The sequence below is a fragment of the Odocoileus virginianus genome, chromosome 6 (genome assembly GCF_023699985.2).
Source record: "Odocoileus virginianus isolate 20LAN1187 ecotype Illinois chromosome 6, Ovbor_1.2, whole genome shotgun sequence".
Classification (NCBI taxonomy): domain Eukaryota; kingdom Metazoa; phylum Chordata; class Mammalia; order Artiodactyla; family Cervidae; genus Odocoileus; species Odocoileus virginianus.
Window position 1 is genome coordinate 68,507,711 of NC_069679.1, and position 23,023 is coordinate 68,530,733.

Here is a 23,023-nt window from a genome sequence, read left to right on the forward strand (position 1 = left end):
TCTAAGGACTCCTGTGCTGGGCCCAAGCATCAGACTGACGTGGGAGCTGGGAGACCTCAGGGAACCTGAGGGGGCGCGTCCCTGGGTCCTTCGCTCAGCACCGACCAGGCTGCCTGCCTGAGGGTGGGGCCAGGGCCAGGGAGGGCTCGGGGCTGCAGAGACGGCCCTATGGGAAGAGCCACTGTTGGCCAGGTTGCTGGGAGCTTCGGAGGCCCAATCAGGCTGTGACCGTCCCGGGAGACCCTCGTCAGTGTTCCCGGCCTGATAATGTCTCCCTGCCCATCTCTGGCTGGAGTGGGTTAAGAAAGCCTCTGTGTCTGACTCACTCTGGCTGAAGCATAAGATCAGAGTGCTGGACCCCTGTTGATACTCACACATTTAACTACCGTGGGCTGGGCATGTACAACAGACATGCTAACACCTGTTTCATGGAAGAACGGTGACTACCACGTGAGCCTGCAGACTATAAGGTAAAAGCAACATTATGAAAATGTCTGTTCATTTTCACAGTAAGGGAATCAACAAAATGAAAATAATCTGGAATGGGAGAAAATATTCACCAACCATTTATCTGATAAGGGGTAAACATCCAAAATATGTAAGGAGCTCAACCAACTTAATAGCAAAGAAGCAACCTGATGAAAAAATGGGCTAAAAGACCTGAATAGATGTATTTCCAAGGAAGAAATACAAATGGCCAACAGGTACACGAAAAGGTGTTCAGCATTACTAATCATCAGGGAAATGCAAATCAAAACCACAATGAAATAGCATTTCACACCTATGAAGATGGCTATTCTCATTAAGACCAGAGATAAATATTGGTGGAGAAAAGGGAACCCTTATGCACTGTTGGTGGAAATGTAAATTGCTACAACCGCTATGGAAAACAGTATGAGGGTTCCTCAAAAAATTAAAAATAGAACTACCATATGATCCAGAAATCCCACTTCTGGCATATATATCCAAAGAAAATGAAATCAGTGTGTTGAAGAGCTATCTGCATTCTCATGTTCATTGCAGCATTATTCACAATAGCCAACTATGGAAACAACTGAAAGTGTCCACTGATGGTTGGATGGAAAAAGAACATTTCATACACACACACACATTGGGATATTATTTCACCATAAAATCTGTCATTGCAACAAATGTGAGTAAACCTGGAGGACATTATACTAAGTGAAATAAGCCAGACACAGAAAGATAAATGCTGTATGTTTCACTTATCTGTGGAGTTGAAAACATCTATTTCTGCTTCTTTAACTATGCTAAAGCCTTTGACTGTGTAGAGCACAGCAAACTATGGAAAATTCTTGAAAAGATGGGAATACCAGACCACCTAACCTGCATGAAGGTCAAGAAGCAACAGTTAGAACCAGACATGGAACAACAGACTTGTTCAAAATTGGGAAAGGAGTATGTCAAGGCTGTATATCATCACCTTGCTTATTTAATTTATACGTAGAGTACATCGTGTGAAATGCTGGGCTGGATGAAGCACAGCTGGAATCAAGAGTGCCAGGAGAAATATCAATTAACCTCACATATGCAGAGGACACCACCCTAATGGCAGAAAGTGAAGAGGAACTAAAGAGCCTTTTGATGAAGGTGAAAGAGGAGAGTGGAAAAGCTGACTTAAAACAACATGAAAAAACTAAGATCATGGCATCCAGTCCCATCACTTAATGGCAAATAGATGGGGAAACAATGGAAACAGTGAGAGACTTTATTTTCTTGGGCTCCAAAATTACCGTGAATGGCGACTGCAGCCATGAAATTAAAAGATGCTTGCCCCTTGAAAGAAAAGCTAGACAGTGTATTAAAAAGCAGAGACATTACTTTGCCAACAAAGACCTGTCTAGTCAAAGCTACAGTTTTTCCAGTAGTCATGTATGGATGTGAGAGCTGGACCACAAAGAAGGCTGAGTGCCAAAGAAATGATGCTTTCGCACTGTGGTGCTGGAGAAGACTCTTGAGAGTGCCTTGGACATCAAGATCAAACCAGTCAATCCTAAAGGAAATCAACCCTGAATATTCATTGGAATGAACGATGGTAAAGCTGAAGCTCCAATAATTTGGTCACCTAATGTGAAGAGCCAACTCATTGGAAAAAACCCTGATGCTGGGAAAGATTGAGGGTAGGGGGAAAAGGGGCAACAGAAGATGAGAAGGTTGGGTGGCATCACTGACTCAATGGACATGAGTTTGAGCAAACTCTGGGAGGTAGTGAAGAACAGGGAAGCCTGGTGTGCTGCAGTCCATAGGGTCGGAAAGAGTCGGACACAACTAAAGCGACTTAGAACACACACGTACTAAAGGTATACAATTTTCATTTGTAAATCATATCTCAGGAAAGCTGGCAAAAAATAAAAACAATAAGAAAAAGAAAATGTGTGTTCATTCTTAGGAATCTATTCCTGAACACAGCTGAAAGGCTGGAGTTTTATAGTGCAAGTGGAGTTTTACCTTCAGTAATATAGGAACTTAGAACTTTAAGTGAGTTGGGAATTGAAAGAAGGTACTGGGAAAAAGGGGAAAAACTGAAATAAAGGTCCACATTTCTCCAGATGGCACCTTACTCAGCAGTGTGCTGCAGTGTAACAAGTATGAACTTAGGATTCAAACCAAATCCTGCCACTTTCCTTCATTCAGTGCATATTTGAGCACCTACCATGTTCCAGGAAATGAATTGCTGGATGACCTTAGGTAGACAACTGTTTTGAACTTCATTTTTCTCATCTGGAAAACTAAAGGTAACACACCTCATTGGGGATGTTTCAAAAATGAAATGAAATAGATATGACGTAAATCATATATTCAGAACATCAGCTCTGTGCTTGAGTCTGCAGTGCACTAGGACCCTGAGTTTCCACCCTAACTTACTTTCTGATAAGATTGGACAGCCCTGGCCCACACTTGGGCTGGGGCAGTGGACTGGCACCCCGCTTGTTGTGTCTTCTGCTAAACTATCCGCCAGACATCCTGCACTCCCACCAGCTGGAGCAGAGAACACGATGGGAATAGAAACAGCTTCTAACAAGGCTGGCTTGGCTTGATCTGGACCGGTTAGTTGAGGGAAGAGGAAGCCACTGAAGCACCTAGTGGACCATCACACTCACGCTGCTTGCCTCGTGGCAGTCTTTCCACCTCTCCCTGACTACCATTAGCTAAGGTCTATTCAGGTGTCCTGTACGCAGAGAGAAGAGGCAAAGGCTGCTTTCTCTTTGCCACTGAAGAAACCTGTGCTCAGAAATGGAACGAAGATGGTGCTTTCCCAGGAGCTATCTGGGCTCTCCCAGCCCTTCTTCTTGGGAAGGACTTCCTCAAAGATGATTCCAGGCATCCTGCCTTTCTCCCACAACTGCAGAAGCAGCCAGATGGGCAGGCTGTGGATACTGCCATGTGGGTGCCTCCAGGAGTCCACCTGCCTGTGACTGCCCCTGCAGCCAGTCAAATGCTGCTAGGCGCTGTAGTTGGGAACACATCCCTGCAGCCCCAGCTGTCGCCCAAAGCCAGACAGATGCCTCTGGCATTAGCTCTCAGAAATCTGATGGCTGTGCATGCTCCTTCCTCATGTTTGTCACCTGCAATTCAGAGTCCTGCCCTGGTGCCCCTGACCAGTGAGCTTCACATCACAAGCTTCCAACACAAGTTTTCGGGCTCCCATCTGGAAAAATCAGAACACCTAAAGTAGGAAATTTTCCAAGCATCAAAGCATGTGTCCAAAACCACCCCCCAGTGTGTGAAATGTCTACTTTGTATCCCCTCCGAGGGCTCTCATCATCTTCCTAGTCCTGTCTCTTTCCTTCTGATGGACTCGGGCCCTGGACCCTGTGTTATAGCTGAGCCTGAGAAGTTCTGCAGGGCAACATGAGCCAAGAGGGGAATTCAGATCGGCCCCTTTGGACAGCGAGAAACAAGGGGATGCTGCCTGGGCTTAGGACCCCAGGACTTGGTGAGGGGAACAGTGCCAGGGTGGAGAAGGCCTTTGTTAAACTCCTTCTTAACTAGGTGGCTCAGATGGTAAAGCATCTGCCTACAATGCAGGAGACCAGGGTTCAATCCCTGGGTTAGGAAGATAGCCTGGAGAAGGAAATGGCAACCCACTCCAGTATTCTTGACTGGAAAATCCCACGGATGGAGGAATCTGGTAGGCTACAGTCCACGGGGTCGCGAAGAGTCAGACACAACTGAACGACTTCACTTTCACTTTTCTTAACTAGACTCATAATATGTAGACCTGGGAAGCCCTTGGAGGAGCAGTGAGTGAGGATCACAAATTCAAATGCCTACAGGCGGAAGTCAAGCAGGTAACAGTGAGAGAAGTAGGCAGGTCGAAAGACAACAGGAGGGAGGGGGGATCAGGATGGGGAATACACGTAAATCCATGACTGATTCATGTCAATGTATGACAGAAACCACTACAATAATGTAAAGTAATTAGCCTCCAACTAATAAAAATAAATGAAAAAAATAAAAAATAAAAATAAAATGTAAAAAAAAAGAAAGAAAGAAAGACAACAGGATAGTTGCTCTGTGGAGAATGCCATTTTAGGCATTACAGTATAAACTTTTAAAAAGGCTTGTTTTAAAAAAAAAGGCTTGTAAAGGTTGATAAGAGTCAGAAAGTGGCTTGCCTAGGAGGCAGTGAGGAGGGGATGTTGAGTAATCAGAAGCATGAGGGAAACTTCTGGAGTGATGGAAATGCACTGCATCTTGCTTTGGGTAGTGGTGACTCTGTGTATACATTCATCAGATAAACTTCATCAAACAAATACTTAAGACTGGTATGTTTTGTCATGTTTTAATTATATCTCAATTTTTTACTTTTTATTTTGGCAAATTAATAAAGTTTATCTATAAAGTGATTTGACACTCAGGCTACCTATTTGCAGTGCTGGAGAAGACTCTCTTGGACAGCAAGGAGATCAAACCAGTCAATCCTAAAGGAAATCAATCCTGAATTTTCATTGGAAGGACTGATGCTGAAGCTGAAGCTCCAATACTTTGGCCACCTGATTTGAAGAGCCGACTCGCTGGAAAAGACCCTGATGCTGGGAAAGACTGAGGGCAGGAGGAGAAGGGGAAGACAGAGGATGAGATGGTTGGATGGCATCTCCAGCTGGATGGATGTGAGTTTGAGCAAGCTCCAAGAGATGATGATGGACAGGGAAGCCTGGCCTGCTGCAGTCCATGGGGTCTCAAAGAGTCTGACACACGACTTTGTGACTGAACAACTACCTATTTACAAACATCTGTTCCAATCTGACTTCTTTACCTTACAAGTGAGGCATCAAGAACCCCTGAGGGGAGAGGGGAGAAGGGTTTATCCCAAGCCCTCAGAAGAAACCTGCATGCCCTGAGATGGCTGCGGTCCACGGCCAGGGGTAGGGAGACTGCAGCCTGGTTTAGCTGGCTGCCTCTCACCGCGTAGATTCGCTCCTGCCTTTGGAGCGGTGCCCATAGGCCGCGGTGTTAACAGAATCTCTCCGCGGGCGGTCCCTAGGGTTTGGACAGGCGTCTGCCATAGCCTGAAAGTGAGAAGATCACCTAGAGCCGCCGAGAGGAGCGGAAGTGGATGGAGCGCCAGGCCCCAGGGAGCACGGGCCTGGCGCGCAGATAAATCACGGACACCAGAGGCGCGGACCGTTCGGGATTGGCACTGAGAGCCAAATGCCGACGCAGGCAGCCAAGTTCTGGGAAGGGAAATCTGATCCGGATCGCGGCAGACGTGGTGCAAAGTGAGACCCACCTGAGCGGAGCGGGGAGGGGCTGCCAGCCGCGATGGAGTCTCCTCTCCCGCGGGCGCTCGGGCACCGGCCGAAGTCTCACCTGGCTCCCTGCCCTGCCCGAGCAGGTAAGGGGTCTCCGCTCTAAAGGAGAGAAAAGTAAGGCTCACTGCCGCTTCTCCGAGCCTTGTAAGAACTGAGGTGGGACTCCAAGCCCGGTCGTCTGCTCTCCCGCATCCAGAGCAAGTTTAAGGATGTGCAGGACTGACTCCTAGCCCGTCACAAAGCAGACGTGTTCCCGGTTTCGATGTAGGCGCCCCACGCGAGAAGGAGCCCGGGGGAGAAATGGGCCCGCGGGGCGGGGGGTGGGGAGCTGGGGCTGCGTCCCGGGGCCAGGCTACCCGCCGGGACTTTCCGGACGCACGGAGCCCGGCCCTCCCGCCGGCGCCCGCACTGATTGGCGCTCGCGGCCGGCCTGCAGCCAGCTCACCTGCCCCTCCCAGCCAATCGGGGCCACCAGAATTGGGGCTGTCGCAGGGAGAGGGGAGTGATGCTGTTGACTGGAGGCTGAGCCTCCCTCCCCGCCGGGCCCGCCGCAGCCGGGAGCCCGAGGCGCAGGCTGCGCGCCCCCTCGCCCCTAGCCGCCGCGCTCCGGGCCCCGCGCACTTGAATGCCGCAGCTCCCGGCCCGCACCGCTCCGCGTCTCCGCCGGCTGGGACGCGCCCCGACGGCGCCGGCCGACGCCGCTTCCCCGCAGCCTCGAGCCGAGCCCGCCGGAGCCCTGAGCCCCGCGTCCCTGCCGGCCCCGGGGAGCGGGTGGGCCCGGCCGCGAGCAGCCCCGCCGAGGCAGGATGTTCACGTCCAAGTCCAACTCGGTGTCGCCTTCGCCGTCTCTGGAGCAGGCCGACTCGGACGCGCTGGACATCAGCACCAAGGTGCAGCTATACGGCGTGCTGTGGAAGCGCTCCTTCGGGAGGACGTCGGCCAAGTGGTCCCGGCGGTGAGTGCCCCTCCCGCGCCGAGGGAGGACCACCTGGGGAGGGAACCAGGGCCTAAGGACCCCCTACCGAACCGCTCACTGCCCTCCTGCGCCTGCCTTTCTTGTGACCTTGGCCTCGCCCCGTTTCGCTCTTCGCTGGCTCCTTCTGGAAGATGTGGATCCCAACCTCGGGCCGGGTCATCCCTGCTGGAGTCTGATCGAGCTGGGGTGGGGCCGCTGAGTTCTCTGTGGAACGGATCTGAGTCGGGTTGGGGAGAATGGGCGCGGGCGGAAGAGATCGTGGCCGTGGTTGGAGCCCAGTTGGGTCAGATTGGGCTGTACTCTGCAGGGAGAAAGAAGCCCTGTCTTCAGCCAAACAGCCTCCCTGGGACCCCGCCCCCAATTCCATCATATTCACAACCCTCTGCCCCAGGCTTCTAGAAGTGGGCACAGAGGTGGGGCATGGGTGTCCTACCTCCCACCCCCCACTTCCACCTACCCTCAACAATCGGGTACCTGCAATGAGGGAGCTTCTGAAAAGCACTGGCCAGGGGCGGGAAGAAGGGTCTGGGAGAGTCTGTGCCCATCCCTAGAGGAGTCTTATTGGGAACTGGGGCTTCCCAGGTGGAAGCTGGGGCTTCTTTAGTTGTAAAGAACCTGCCTGCCAATGCAGAAGATGTAAGAGACTGAGTTCGATCCCTGGGTCAGGAAGATCCCCTGGAGCAGGGCATGGCAACCCACTCTAGTTTTCTTGACTGGGAAACCCCATGGATAGAGGAGCCTGGCAGGCTACAGTCACAAAGAGCTGGAAACGACTGAAGCAACTTAGCATGCACATGCACGCGTGTGTGTCTTTAAACTGGGCCTAAGGAAGAGAGACTCCAGTGCTTCAGGCAGAGAAGCTGGAACCGAAAGGAGGGACTCTTGAGGGTTGGGGGAAGGGAGATGGGGCAGAACTGAGGATGGATGGGTCCTGTCAGAAGGACTGATCCTATGGAAGGGGTGGTGGGGAAGGTCAGAGCAGCCGGGGTCTTTGGCATCAGCTTCCCGGTCCCAACTCCAAGGCTACTCCGCAGAGGCCAGTAGCCAGTCAAAACTGAGCCTGGAAGGTATTGGAGGAAGGGGGAGTTCACAGCCCTGAACTTGCAGGAAGCTCCCAATGCTGGATTCAGGAGCAATGGGCCATTTTCTGGAAAGTGTTCACCTTCAGGGCAGTCTCAGCTCTGAGAGTTGCTGTGTGATGGCCCCTGCCTGGAGGCATGACCCTGCCAGGAAACTAGGAGCGGGTCTAGATGCCCCTTCCTTCCCACCCTGTGCGTCTGCCCCTGAGCAGGGGGGCTTCCTATGTGCCAGGAACACAGTTCACAGGGACATGGTAGTAGTTGGTTTTGATGTTTTGTTTTGATGAATACTTTAATATGTCTACAGAACAAACAGAACTGTGGATGCTGTTTCACATTTTACACACCTGGTTTTTGCTGGACTTTACACTTTGGGGTTTAATGGGATGGCGGCTGCTTGAGTTCCTCCAAAGTTAAGCTTATCTCTGATCTCCTGAGTGGAGGCCTGGGGCAGCAGAGAGGCCATGTTGTGAGGGGTTTCCAGGGCTGTGTGGTCTGAGCGGCAGCTCTCAGGCGCCAGGAGCAGGCTTGTCTCTACCAAAGGCATTGAGTGGGGGTGGGGAGGCTGCTTATAAATTCAAGAACCATTAGCAGAATGCACCCCACCACCCTCTTCTACCTCAGTTGCTCCAGGCAAGCAACACTCCTCTGTTGGGTCTAGCTGCTGTCCTTGGTATTACCTTTGGGTCTTGTCCTCCAAGATGTCCCTTTCCACACATTTTTCACCTGATGGCATTCCTAATAAGTGCTGGGGATCTGCAGCCCCCAGGTTCTGTCCCCTTGTACCCATCACCCACAGGTGTGGGGACTTGGCCCCTACATCTGCAGTTGATTCCAGGGCTGGGAGGCATTGCGGGCAAAAGTTCCCCAGCTAAAAGCACAGTGATGGGCCTTGGAGAGCTGTAGCACCCCCACCCCAAGAATCTCCACCAGTCACTCCCACAACCACTCAAAAACTCATCCAGCCCAAGTCAGAACAGTGTACACATTCTGCAAAGTCAAGTCCTCCAACCGCCTTCCAAGGAGATTTTCACACTCTGTTCCTTCATGGGAATTCCAGAGTTGCCCCTGTGCAAAGACTCCTCCTTTCCTGGGACTCAGGAAAGAGCTAACATTCCCCTGCCCTTTCTAGGCCTCTGTCCATGTTCACAGATAAACACACACACACACACATGCACATGCGATCTAGCCTTGGATCAGCAACAGCGGCCAGAGAGGGTCTGGAATGGAGCAGGGGGAGGCCTGATGCTCAGCTTAGCCCCCTGTCACTTCCCAGCAGGGCCCCTTGGGCCCCAGTTACCTCTCTGTGGCCTCTCTGGACTCCAGCTAATTAGCAGCCACAGGAAGGCCTGGGGAGGGGGCACTCAGGCCTGCCGCCGCAGAGCCCTGCCATTAGAGCGATCAATGCCATGGTTGGGGGGGGCAGCTAAGAGGAGGGGGCCTGGAAAGGCTCCTGAGCCGCATAAATAACTCATGGGCAGGATGGGAGCGGCTGTGGCCAGCTGGGTTCTATAAAACCTCTTCCGCTCAGGGCCTGTCTCAGGGCCTAATGCCCGAGCAGCCCTGCCCTTCCCGGGGTGGGAAGATGCCCTTGAGCTGAAGGGTCAGCTTTTATTCCCCATGAACAACAAAAAGAGAAAGGAATCAACAATGTCTTTTAGCAGTAATCAGAGGATCTGGGAGAGGTGTCTAGAGGGTGACTCGTCCCCCTCACCTGTGAGCAGCGGAGACGCAGGTGCTCAGAGACAAGGAGGACAGGAGTGAAGCCTCTCTGCCTGGGCCGTTGTCAGCCGTGCGGCGGCACTGGTCCAGCAGACAGGCCAGCTCTCTCCCAGGGCTTCATTCTTTCCCCAGCACCCCAGTTGTTGTTGTTGTTCAGTCACGAAGTCATGTCCGACTCTGCGACCCCATGGACTGCAGCACGCCAGGCTTCCCTGTCCTTCACTGTCTCCCAGAGTTTGCTCAAACTCATGTCCATTGAGTTGGTGATGCCATCCAACCGTCTCATCCTCTGTCGTCCCCTTCTCCTCCTGCCTTCAGTCTTTCCCAGCATCAGGGTCTTTTCCAGTGAGTCGGCTCTTCCCATCAGATGGTCAAAATATTGGAGATTCAGCTTCAGCATCAGTCCTTCCAGTGAATATTCAGGGTTGATTTCCTTTAGGACTGACTGGTTTGATCTCCTTGCAGTCCAATCCATTCCCTAATCCCTCTGCACATCTCCCAAGGCTGGAGCCTCTGATGAGGAGGGCCCAGTTGATTCCTTCCTGCCTCTGGGGTGTCTACACCTGTGTCCCTCCTCCTCCCTCAGGTATAAGGTGACTGGTGGGCCCTGGGCATCAGCTCACTCTTTTGGAGCTTCAGGGCATCCTACCTCAGGTTGCTGAGACTCACAGTGTCCGCTAAATGCTAGGGGAACCCTGGAGACCAGGGGGCCTCATTTCCTAAATCTCAGGCCACAACCTGCGCAGGGGTGGAAAGATGATCTGTGCAGCTGGTGTTCATCACGCCAAAAAGACTTGAGGAGACTTTCTTCCCACAGAGATTTGGGTCCAGGAGTTTCAGCCTTGGCTCTGAGCACCGCTTCCTAAAGGCGACACTGTGATACTGTCCCAAAGGACTGTGGGGGGAGAGCTTGCCCGTCACCTCCACGCACCAGGCTCAGCCTCACTCCAGTGACCCTGGGACTTGGTCTCGGCTCCTGGCTCACATAGCATTTCTCACAGCTGACTGGGAGGTGTCCCCCCAGCACAGCTGCAGCATTTCTGGCTGTTCTATCCCAGGCTGCAGGCCCCTCTTTTTTTTTATAATCAACCTGTGCTCTCCCAACTTCTTTCAGAATGACAGTGTTTGGTGGTGGGCAGTGGCTAGGTGGCAGCTCTGGGTTGTCCCCAGATCCGTCTAAGATGGTGGCATCAAGGTTGTTTTGAGTCCTTAGTTTAAGTATGATCTGGGTACACTCTCCAGATCATAGCACAGCTGTAAGATGAGATGACACCCATTGTGTCAGGCTTTACAGGGGTCATGTGATGGTTCGTTTGGCCTGAAGTTAAATGAGTTGGTTATGCAAACAAGACACACTTCTCCTTCCCCACCCCAGGAGCTGTCATGAGAGGCTGTTGATGGGATGTTTGAAAATAGGGGCCGGAACTCAAGCAGAACACTTTCAGGCAATTCAACTGCCTCACATCCAAGACTTGGAAATATGGAGCAGTTCCTTTTGAGAGCAGGTGTGGCCCTGGTGGCAGGTGAACCCAGGCTGAGAGGCGGGTGCCCTGAGCTCCAATCCCAGCCCTGCCAGTGACCAGGTGTGTGAGCCAGGCCGGGGCACGTCTGCCTCACAGCTCACCGGCTGGCAGTGTCTCATCCGTCAGATGGAAATGGATCAAACTGTGGTGGTTAAACTCTGTTCCATGGTGATTCTAAAGGTGCCTTAACTCCACCACAGGGAGGTGGGGAGCAGAAGGAGGGCTCCAAGGCCCCCTCCTACTTCACCCAGTGCCTCTGCACTACTGCCTGCTTGGCACAGTAAGTTTGTCTTCATTATGTTGTTCAAAGAATTCTGCTAACTTGTTTTTGATTTTTTAAAATTGGAGTATAATTCCCAGGTGGCTCAAGTTGTAAAGAATCTCCTGCCAAAGCAGGAGACACAAGACACGCAGTTTGATCCCTGGGTTGGGAAGATCCCCCAGAGGAGGAAATGACAACCCATTCCAGTATTCTTGCCTGAGAAATCCCATGGACAGAGGAGGCTGGTGGGCTACAGTCCATGATGGGGTCACAAAGTCTGACGTGACTGAGCACGCATACAATTGCTTTATGATGTTGTGCTAGTTTCTGTTGTACAGCAATGTGAATCAGCTGTAAGTATACATGTATCCCTCTGCTAACATTTTTTTGGAGCCCCTTGGACTTGGTGATCTTTGCATAAACCCTCGCTTGTCATCACCCATGTACTTCACAGGCAGGATTTCCGCTGTCCTGCCATCTCAGACCTGCTGTTGCTGCTAAGTCGCTTCAGTTGTGTCCGACACAGTGCAACCCCATAGACAGCAGCCCACCAGGCTCCCCCGTCCCTGGGATTCTCCAGGCAAGAACACTGGAGTGGGTTACCATTTCCTTCTCCAAGGCATGAAAGTAAAAAGTGAAGGTGAAGTCGCTCAGTCGTGTCCGACTCTTGGCGACCCCACGGACTGCAGCCTACCAGGCTCCTCCGTCCATGGGCTTTTCCAGGCAAGAGTACTGGAGTGGGGTGCCATTGCCTTCTCCGCCATCTCAGACTTAGAGCCAGGCAAGTAGCAGAGGCCAGGGTGGGCATTCTCTGAGTGTTCCAGGCTGCCCAGAATGAGCAAAAAGGGACACTCAAGGGGAGCTGTGTCATTTCTGCCACTTCTGAAAGGGACGCTTTTGATAAGCCGTCCTTCCCCGGCTCTAGGATCTGCTTGACTCCACGCCCCACACCCCTTTACTCAGTGCCCGAGGAGCTCAGGGCTGAGGAAGCCCGGGTGCTGCTCCTGTTCTGGATGTCGGTGCCCCCAGGGAGAGGCCGCCAGGCTGGGTGTCCTGCCTTCCTGGGACGTGTAACGCATGGCCTCTCACGCTTCCACAGGCCAGGGTTTCTGCTGATCCCCAGGGGCTCTGAGTTCTTGTTTCCTTATCTGTGGATGAACTGGTTGCCCAGCGTAGACACTGCTTGTTGCATTAGCAGATATGGACCTTGGCTCATTCCTCAGTCTCCCCGACCATCCCCACCGCCACACTGATGCACCAGCCTCCACACAAGCTTTCTGGGGGCCTTGTAGACTGTGTGAAGGAAAAGTAAACGTTCGACTCTTTGTTGACCCCATGGACTGTAGCCCACCAGCTCCTCTGTCCATGGGATTCTCCAGACAAGTATACTGGAGTGGGTTGCCATTTCCTGCTCCAGCATGAAGAGAAGGTTTGTCATAGAGCAGGGTGGAGAGGTATTTGAATCCCAGAGTTGCAAGCACCTAGTTGGGTCTGTTCCCTAGTTTCCTAAGCCTTCCAGACACTGCATCTCAGTACCACCAGGGCTGGGATTGTTCTCTGCTGTCTCTTGACCCTTTAGGGCCCAGGCTCTTGGATCTTCCCTGCATCCTCTCTCCTCTGCCCTCTCCCCTCACCCCACCTCCCCTCTGCCCTTCAGGACTGCCCCCCACTCCAAGTCTCTCTCACTCTGTGATGCAACGCCCTTCCCAGCCCCTACATTCACACTTGGCTTTGCACCTCCAAACATTCAGGAGCAGTGTAGATGCGCCTTGCTTTGCCAGGACCCACCCAACTTAGAAGGTATTTGCGGGTCTAAGTAGCCTTTATTGCTCACTTCCAGCTGGATCAACTGTGAGGCCCATATTGACCATCAAGCTCTGCTTGAGCCTTTGTTGCCTTCAGGGAGCTGAGGAGGGGAGTCAAGGTGGAAGCAAAGCTGAGGACAACCTTCCTGGGCTCCCTGGTTCAGCTCGGATGGCACCTTGTCCACTTTGCAGCTCAGCTAGTGTCGTGGGCCTCATGCCATCCCAGACTCTGCTCTCCCTCGCTTGTCTATTCAGCAAGCTCTGCTGACTTGTATCAGCAACAACCAAGAACTCTAATCTGCCCCCTCTGCCCAGCTGTGGAGCCCTCCGAGACACCTTCTCCACGTCTAAAACTGCAAGATGACCTCACAAGGGCCCTGTTTGAAACCCGTTGGCAGCTCCCGTCATCTGCCACAAGGAGCCCTGCCTTCTTACAGGGACCACAAGCCCCACCCGCGCCTGGTCCCCACTGCTGTCTTTGACTTTAACCCACCTCTCACTCCCCTGCCCGACACCACTGCTCACCCCTTTGGCACTTAGCTGCCAGCAATACCAGATGTGCTCTGATAGCCTTGAAACACAATGTTTGTTGCATCTGCTGTGCCTTCTGTCTGAGATGCATCTCCACTTCCCTCGTCCCCTCAGTTTCCTAGACACTCCTGTTCATCCTTCCAAACCCTGCTCAGTGTCACCCCTCTCGGAGAACGTTGCGGGCTGGACACCCAAACCATTGATTCCTCACCCATCTGTCCTCTTGCTGTATCTCATACAAACTTACAAAGTGGCAGGGTACCCTGGTGCTGTATATTGATACCAGCTCCCCACTTGCCAGTTGTGTAACCTGGGGCATGCTGCTTAACCTCTCTGTTCTCCACTCATTTCATTTAGCTCATGTGAGGAGTGAATGGCTAACAACCATTCTGATGTTATTAAAACAGTGCCTGGCACACAAGAGCAGCTGGATAAGCATTGGCTGTATTTTAAGTTATTGATTTGTACAATCGGTGTTTGCCTATAAGCTCCCTGAGGTCAGGAAATCATCAAGCCCCCGGGCCCAGAAGTGTACCGGAAGATTCGCTCATGCTCTCTGACTTGAGCTGGCCAGGGGCTTGCAGTTACTTTGCAGAGAGAAGCTCTAAGAAGACAAACCACGATGCCAGGTCTGAAGCGCTAAGGAGAGCCAAGAGTAGTGGTGAGGGGGGCTGGGCATCAGAGAGCAGAGCGGCTGAGAACCTGAGCTTTGTCGGTGTGTTACCCAGCCAACTTTGCTTGCCTGACACACAGCAAGCCAGATGCTGAGCCACCCAGCTTTGCAGCAGAGAAAAGGTTTATTCAGGAGGCAGCCAAGTGAGGAGCTGGGAGAGTTAATCCCAAATCTGCCTTTCCAGAGGCGAGCAGCTTGGGGTTTTTATGGTCTAAACGAGAAGGGAATCTGAGGCATGGGGGGAGGTGACTGGAGGAAGGAGGTGAAGGAATCTGTGTTCTGCACAGGCACACCTGAGTTACATGCTTCTTTATGGAAGGCATGTGCAAATTCCAGGGAAGTCTGATATGGAGGGAACCTGGGGCTGTGGGTGGGGCGAGCAGGTCTATTCTGTGCAGACTCTGATCAGATGTGTTGGGTCCTCCCGGTTTCAGCCAGTTTGTTGTGTTACAAGCCGAGGGCTTTTAAACAAGCTGTTCCCTTATCTGCTGGTCTGTTAAGACAAGCTCAAGAATTTGCATTAGTCACCAGTTTCTGTTATGGATTTTTTCAGCCCATGGGGCATGGTTTCAGTTCTCCCCTATCTTCAGTTCCTCAGCTTTGACAGAGAGGACTACATTCTGCTGATAACGGTGGAAGGCCTATGGAGAATCAGAGGAATGGAATTGTTTTGCATTTGCTTGCAAACTTGGGACCACGTCTTGGATCTGGGTTTTTTCTCTTTTGAAGGCAGGCACTTAGTCTTTATTTGAATAATCATCATATGAATTAGAGTTAAGGATACGTGGCAAAGAGCAAGTACAGAGTTTTAACAAGAAGGACTCTAAATCCTAGCCAACTCACAAAAGAATGAGTTTAGGGGACTTCCCTAGTTGTCCAGTGTTTAGGACTTTGCCTGCCACTGTAGCGGGTGTGGATTCGAACCCTGGTTGGAGAGTTAGATCCCACAGACCTTGGGGCCAAAACACCAAAACATAAAAAAACCAGAAGCAATATTGTAGCAAATAAAATACTTTAAAAATGGTTCCATATCAAGAAAGAAAATCTTAAAAAAAGAAATGACAGTTTAAGTAATCCTTCAAATATAGACCTATTTTCTGATGGGATCCATGAGAAGATATTTCCTAAGAATCCTAAGGTTCTTGGGGTGACACTTCTTGGACTCAAGTTGCATAATTTTTTCTCAGTAGGTTTTAACTTCCAGCATGGTGTTAGTATATACATAACACAAGCTACTGACCGCCACACACACGTTCATCTGCTGCAAACCTCAGCGTCTTAGCATTTGGCTTGCTGCACTTTGGGCAGACAAACCTGGTGTGGTGACAAGCTGGCCAGCTGAGTTCCCGGTCTTCCCCTTACTAGCTGCTGAATCTCTCTGTGCCTCAATTCCCTCACCAGTGAAATGGAAATACAGTCGCAACTCTCAGAGTTGTCATGAGAGATTAGATAAGATGATGTCAATAAAACACTTAGAAACATGAGCGTCTTGGTACCTGGTAAATTTTCCTTCATCTAGAGGTGAAATTCTTTAAGACCAGAGAGAAGAGGCAGCCAGGGCAGACACAGACCCTACACTCACGCACACGCTCTGGGCTTCACTGAAGCTTGGGACTAGACAGGGAGACCCTAGGGGCTAGGACTGGAGACGAAGCTTTGCCCAGGACTGAAGCTGGCCTGGGTAGAAGGGTGGGTCTTGGACAGGGAGGAGGGCCGGGTGCAGGAAAGGGCTGTGTGTTTGGAGGACAGTGAGTTGGCCAGCTGGGCTGAAGCCAAGGGCTCTTGCCAGTAGGAGTTTTTTGAGCACAAATGGGAAAGGAGGTCAGGGGAGGCAGCGGCAGACACTGAACCTAATAATAATAAATATTATTAGTAGTAATAAAAGTAAATGTTTAAGGAATATTTACCACACAATGTTCGAAGACTTTAAGTGAACAACTCTTTTTGTTATCCCAACAACCCTAAGAGATAAATGTACTATTAGTGTTTTCAAGTTCCCCTGGGGGACCAGCCCTAGAGAGATCAGAGGACTTGCCCTGGTCACACTGCTGGTAAGTGGCAGAGTTCTGATGCTTGGCTCCCCCAGCCTTGACACCTACTGCCTTTGGCCCATCTGTTTCCTGCCCAGGTGATGGCCCAAAGGCCAAAGCAGCTTCTGAGGCAGTGTGGTATGGGAGTAGGAACGGAGGCTGTTGTCTGTGTTTGCAGTCCCACCTCCACCTCTACCCTGGCTGTATGACCTTGCATGTGTAGCTTCATCTCTTAGCCTCAGCTTCCTCATCTGTAAAATGGGAACAAAAAGCCCTACCACCTAGGATTATTATGTGGATCAAATACTGATACCCAGGGCTTCCTTGGTGGCTCAGACAGCAAAGAATCTGCCTGCAGTGCCGGTGACCCGGGTTCGATATCTGGGTCAGGAAGATCCCCTGGAAAATGTAATGGTAACCCACTCCAGTATTCTTGCCTGAAGAATTCCATGGACAGTGGAGCCTGGTGGGCTACAGTCTATGGGGTCACAAAGAGTCAGACACAACTGAGCAACTAACACTTCCACACTCTGCTTGGAAAGCAGCCCATGAGAACAGCTAAACAACCAGTGACTGTCTCCAGCCCAACTCAGTGAGCCTAACTCTGCAGGACTCAGAAGGAGGCAGCCCCTGGCTTGTGGTCAGAGTGAGAACCCCAGGAGTAAGGGGATGGTGGAGGAAGGGGCAGGAAGAGGAAGTATCCTTCTGTGCAGGGGCACTCTAACCTTGGGCCCCTGCCTGCTGCAGAGAAGCTTAGAATCATCGGCTGGAGCAGTGGGCAGGTCCTGAGACACGGTTACAAGCAATGCCAGCCCTTTGGGTCCTCAAAGTGAACTTGCCAGATGTACCCTTTGTTGGGCGATCCTCCTCCTTGCCAGCTGGGGTGTCACCCTCCTCCTCCAGATCCATGCCAGCTTCCTTTACTTGATTCCCATCCCCACCCGAAGCAAACCGAGAGCAGCTGCAACCAGACCAGGCTTGGCATGCATGGCACGTGACCCTTCATGACCCCTGTGGCCATGGGATCCCCGAGCTCTGCCGAAGTCTGGAACAAAGCGTGCCCTGGACATCCGTCTTCCCCTGCCTCTCAGAGGGCACAGAGAGGAGGGCCGTGACATTCGGCAGTGACGTCCTATGTGGCAGACAGATGTGGAGGGCTTGTCATGCCTTCATCCCCTGGATCCTTTCCTGTCCCTCCTGTGGCCCCAGCCCCTAAGGGATCCCATGCATCACCCCCTAACCCCCCAGCAACACTCTGTCATCAACCCAGCAGCCAGGGTTGCAGTGCAAGTCAGATCGTGTCACTCCTCGCAGAACCCTCCAGGGCTTGTCCCTCTTACTCAGAGGAAAAATCAGCCTCTGTCAACTAGCGGTCTGACTTTCAGCAGGTCACGTCAACTTTCTGCTTCATTTCTGCCCATAGAAAATGCAGACGCCTGCCTCATGGGAAAATGAAAATGTTAGTCGCTCAGTCGTCAATGACTCTTTGCCACCCTGTGGACTACAGCCCACCAGGCTCCTCTGTCCACAGAACTCTCCAGGCAAGAATACTGGGGTGGGTTGCCATTTCCTTCTCCAGGGAATCTTCTCCACCCAGGGATTGAACCCAGGTCTCCCACATTTCTGGCAGATTTTTTACCATCTGAGCCACCAGGGAAGCCCTTATAGGATAATAGTGAGTGTTAAATGCGTTAACAGAGGTAACTGCTTGCAATAACGTATTGCTTGGGGTAAGTGCTAAATAAACGTTACTTTTATCATTAATGCTATTCTAGTAGCCAGCAGGGCCTTACACAGTCTGCTTTCTACCTGGTTCCTTCTGTTGCAGCCACACTGCAGTTCCCTCCAGAACCAGGCACACTTCCCATCCAGGGCCTTTGCACCTGTGGCTCCTCTGCCTGGAACACTTACCTTTCCACAGATGATGCCTTCAGGCTCTCCTTGACCACTTTGTTTAACATCAACACCTCCCCCACCCACCCCTCACCCCGTTGCTCCCCCTGCTTTATTTTCCTCCATAGCATTTATCAGCATCTGGTATGTGGCATGTCTTTCTTTCTGACTTACTGTCTGCGTCCCCACTACACACACTCAAATATAAGCTCTATGGGAACAGGGATTTGTGTCTCTCTTGCCCACATCTCTGTCCCCGAGACTCAGAACATTGCCTGGCGCAGGCAGGAGTGCAGCGATTATTTGTTGACTCAATGAGCGTTTCTTCGTAGCAGCTCCAAGAGGCAGATACACGCGGCCTCGTTTTGCAGAAGAGCTTTGAAGGGAAGATTCTGCAAGGCTGGGAGCCGGCCGGAGGCTGTGGCTTGAGGGATAGGGATTGTTTGCCTCCAGAGCCCCGTTCTCTCCCTGTCTGTGTGTCTGCCACCCTCACCGAATCCCTGGCACAGTGCTTTGCTCTGAGGGAGGAGGGGTCTCTAGAAGTGTCACAAAGGCAAGAAAGTATTCATCTTGGTCAGCTCAGGCAAATACCATAGACTGAGTAAACAGTCTGTTCACTGTTGAACCCTTCTGCTCAACAACAGAAATTTATTTTCCTGGGAGGCTGAAAGTCTGAGATCAGGTGCTGACATAAGCAGGTTCTTTCTGGGAAGGACTCTTTTCCTGGCTTGTCGACAGCCGCCTTCTCACTATGTTTTCAAGGGGCCAAATGGGAGAGCAAATGCTTCGTCTTAATAGGATTGGATTATGGCCCCACTTCTTGACCTCATGTAACCTTAACTACTATCTAAAGACCCTATCTCCAGGGACTACCTGGTAGTCCTGTGGTTAAGCGTCTACCTTCCAATGCAGGGGCTGCAGGTTTGATCCCTGGTTGGGATTGGACAGCTAGAATCCTACATGCCTTGGGACCAAGAAATCAAAACATAAAACAGAAATAATATTGTAACAAATTCAATACAAACTTTAAAAATGGTCCACATCAAAGAAAAATCTTTTTTTTTATTTTTATTTTTTTTATTAGTTGGAGGCTAATTACTTTACAATATTGTAGTGGGTTTTGTCATACATTGACATGAATCAGCCATGGATTTACATGTGTTCCCCATCCCGATCCCCCCTCCCACCTCCCTCTCCGCCCAATCCCTCTGGGTCTTCCCAGTGCACCAGGTCCGAGCACTTGTCTCATGCATCCAACCTGGGCTGGTAATCTGTTTCACCCTAGATAATATACATGTTTCGATGCTGTTCTCTTGAAACATCCCACCCTCGCCTTCTCCCACAGAGTCCAAAAGTCTGTTCTATACAAAGAAAAATCTTTAAAAAAAAATAAGACCCCTTCTCCAGATACAGTCACATTGGAGGACAGGGCTTCAACTTATGAATCTGGGGGAACACAGTTCATTCAATAGCAGTATTTCAGTAACCACTAAAAGGGGAGAATAAGGGTCCCTAGGAGGCAGCCCTGTGCCCCCTGCCTCCCATTTTTCTGTGGGTGACAGGACTGTGGAGATGTGTCACTCAGTCCAGTCCTGGCTCTTCTTCAAATTGGCAGAGTGATGAGCACAGTCTCATCTGATCCTCACAATAACCAGATGAGGTCCGTGTTATCACTCCCATTCTACAGGTGAATAAACTGAGGCTCAGAGAGGCAAGCTTACTTGGTCTAGCCCCTCCCCCTTCCCCCCCACCCCAGGCTGAGAAGTGACAGCTCTGTGTTCTTATGTACTCTATGAATTTCCTTTGAAACTGTCAAAGGACATCTCTTGTGTCCCACAGGACTGAGGGACCCTGACACGCCCTGCAGACAAGAGTGAGCACCAGGGTGTGGCAGTGGCGCTCAGTGCCAAGTGCACGGCCGGTCAGCACGGACAGAAGGGGCTCATACGGCAGTGTGGGCTGGGCTGGTCTCCAACGGTGAGACAGTTTCAGCCAGGTGAAGAGAGAGAGTAGGCATTCCTGGGAAATTGTGTGGTCTCTTTCACAGGATCCTGCAAGACAGAGTGAGGCGGGAGGCAGCGAGCTCAGGGTTTGTGGGGCCAAGAGGCTAAAAGGCAGAAATGGCAGGATGGCTGAGAAGGTGGGCAGGGGTCAGGTGCTGGGGGGCCCAGGACATGTCCGCTGTTCTGCAGACAGTGGTATTTGTGTGTTCCTCCACGGGGGTGGGGGGTGAGTCGGCTTTAGCAGTATGTCACCTCTGAGGCCCACAGCTGCCCACAGTGTCTGGCTGGGCTGAGAGCGCCCATGCAAATAAAGAACATGGTTGGGGTGGGTGCACAGTGAAGGACAGAGCTGAGCTCCTCTCCTGGGGGAGTGGAGACAGCAGCTGTCGGCAGTCACAGCGACCCTCCCACTGTAGCTGTGGCCCCGGGAGGGTCCCCTTGGTTGGTGGCACCTTCAGAGATTCACCGGCCACTTTTCGAGTTCCTCCCAAGAGGGTGTGTCCAACCAGGGGTGAGCGGTGAATGTTTAACCACTTGCTCTCTTGGGGGTGGGGTGGGGTGGAGCACTTGATGTTTTGTAGCATTTGATGATTTCCATGGTGTAGATATTCGGACTCTGACTGACATCAGCTACCGATACAATGTCGCTAATCACATAGCAGGGGAGAGTCCCGCTGTTGGCTTTCGTGAGCCCATCTGAGCGGTGTTTCCGGCTCCCCCTAGTCCCATGGCTCCAACAGCCGCATTAGCAGCTGCCCCAGGAGGATGGAGCTACCACTCTGGGCTCTCAGGTCCAACTGGATCTTCTCCTGGAGGGCACCTGGTGTCTTATCTAGTCATCAGTCCTATGAGAGTCCCCTGGGTGGATGCAAGAGCTCTGCCTGTGGTCATCAAAGGCAGAAAGCCCCAGAGGCTTAGAGATCCCAAAGTGAAAGTGTTAGTCACTCAGTCATGTCTGACTCTTTGTGACCCCGTGGACTGTAGCCGGCCAGGCTCCCCTGTCCATGGGATTCTCCAGGCGAGAATACTGGAGTGGGTAGCCATTCCATTCCCCAGGAGATTTTCCCAACCCGGGGATCGAACCTACATCTCCTGCATTGGAGGTGGATTCTTCACTGCTGAGCCCCCAGCGAAGCCCTCAGTTAGCCCCAGGGCCCAGAAGGAGGCTATGTGCAGCATCCAAGACCGAAGGCGATGCAGGTGGCACATGTAGGCTGCAGGCCTGGCCTCACCAGCCTGGTACCCACATGCCATCTGATGGCCAGTCTTCAGGACCACTTGTCAAAAGACCCACTTTGGAACTGTGTGTCCTCCAGCCCTTCTTCTGCCCCTCTTGGGGTAGACTCACAGGGCTGAAGGTACCTGAGGGGAAGGACCACAGATACCCCCCTGTGCCAAAGGTGGTGGCTCGGGGGGCTGGAGGAGCCAGCTATGAAGCTGCGGGAGGCTGCCCGTGGGCCTCCCACTTACACTTGTCCATTGGTGTGAGGATGGGCTGCCTGTTGGCGGGGGCCTGGCCAGCTGAGGACTTTGCCTGGATGTGGCACATGAGTTGGCAAGGATGAGTCTGAGTAGTGTCCTCGTGGGCTCCCCACGTGAGCACAAGGGTGCTCTTGTCCCGAGAAACCTCACCCCTTTTCTCCTGTTTGCGCCTCCTCCCCACCACCCACTATAGGTTTTTCATCATCAAAGAGAGCTTCCTTCTTTACTACTCTGAGGGCGAAAAAAAGAGCTTTGAAACCAATAAATACTTCAACATCCATCCCAAGGTGAGGGGCCTCTCCCCAGGACACAGTGCAGGAGGGCCCAGTGGGAAAAATGGGGGACCATGTCCCCAGAGGGGATGGTGCTCTCTGGTGTCCTGCCCTGGTCTCGTGGCAAGTCATGGCGGGGGGGGGGGGGGGGGTGCAGAAACCACCCTGGCCCCCTCCCAGGCAGTGTCTCTCCTGTGTCCCTCTGGGAGAGTTCTGGTCTGGCTTCTAGTTTCGAGGCTTTAGCAACACCTGGATGTTGGCTGAAGGCTCCCAGAGGCCTTCGGTGACCTGGGCTGGGTGGGGGCTGCGGGCCACTGTTCTGGTTCTTTCTCAGGGTGTCATCCCTCTGGGTGGCTGCCTGGTGGAGGCCAAGGAAGAGCCCAGCATGCCCTACGCCATGAAAATCTCCCACCAGGATTTCCACGTGAGTAAGGCTCTCAGCTTGGCCTGGGCTCCGCAGGGACAGAGCAGATTCCCTGGGGCCCCAGGCTCCCCGGGGGCATCCCCTCCAGTGGGCTGGCCTGAGAAGAGCGTCAGTGACTTGGGGACCTGGGTGAGAATGCAGAGCAGGCCTGCAGAGGCCGAGTGGTGGCACGCGGGGTGGCTCCTCTCAGGCACACCAAGGTCTTCTCTTCCTGGCAGGGGACCATCTTGCTGGCCGCCGAGTCGGAGTTTGAGCAGACCCAGTGGCTGGAGATGCTGCAGGAGTCTGGGAAGGTGTAAGTGCACCTGGGCAGGAAGGGTCCAGCCTGAGGGTCTGGAAGGGGAAAGAGTGTGGGCTGGGCCAACCCTGACCTCCCTGCCTCTCAATTGGGATGCTGGTGGACACACAGACACCCTGGGAGAGGGCAGGGTGGGGAGCACAGGGCTGGGGGAGCTGGTTTGTGTGGGGAGTGGAGACAGACCAGGTTTAGAGCATCTTTGGGGAGTCTTCTAAATGAGATTCGAGCAAAATGAGCTTTGCTGGTTTAGTCACAAGTGCACACGTAGGCACC

General features: G+C 52.3%; 1 protein-coding gene and 1 long non-coding RNA gene across 3 annotated transcripts in view; both read left to right on the forward strand.

The window, feature by feature from the left end:
* The first annotated feature begins 6,243 nt into the window (after positions 1-6,243).
* PLEKHD1 (pleckstrin homology and coiled-coil domain containing D1) overlaps positions 6,244-23,023 on the forward strand; it is a 32,595-nt gene continuing 15,815 nt past the window's right edge. Inside the window, exons 1-4 of one of the 2 annotated variants that reach the window (XM_070469546.1) lie at positions 6,244-6,732; positions 21,950-22,043; positions 22,363-22,452; positions 22,671-22,747. In XM_070469546.1, coding sequence (XP_070325647.1) covers positions 6,584-6,732; positions 21,950-22,043; positions 22,363-22,452; positions 22,671-22,747 — 410 coding nt within the window. In that variant the 5' untranslated portion in view covers positions 6,244-6,583. The remainder of the gene's footprint in view (positions 6,733-21,949; positions 22,044-22,362; positions 22,453-22,670; positions 22,748-23,023) is intronic. The other variant, XM_070469547.1, reaches the window with a different exon arrangement.
* On the forward strand, positions 7,749-19,664 carry LOC139035673 (uncharacterized). Its single transcript, XR_011488359.1, has 2 exons — positions 7,749-16,970; positions 17,802-19,664. It is a non-coding gene; the product is annotated as an uncharacterized lncRNA (long non-coding RNA).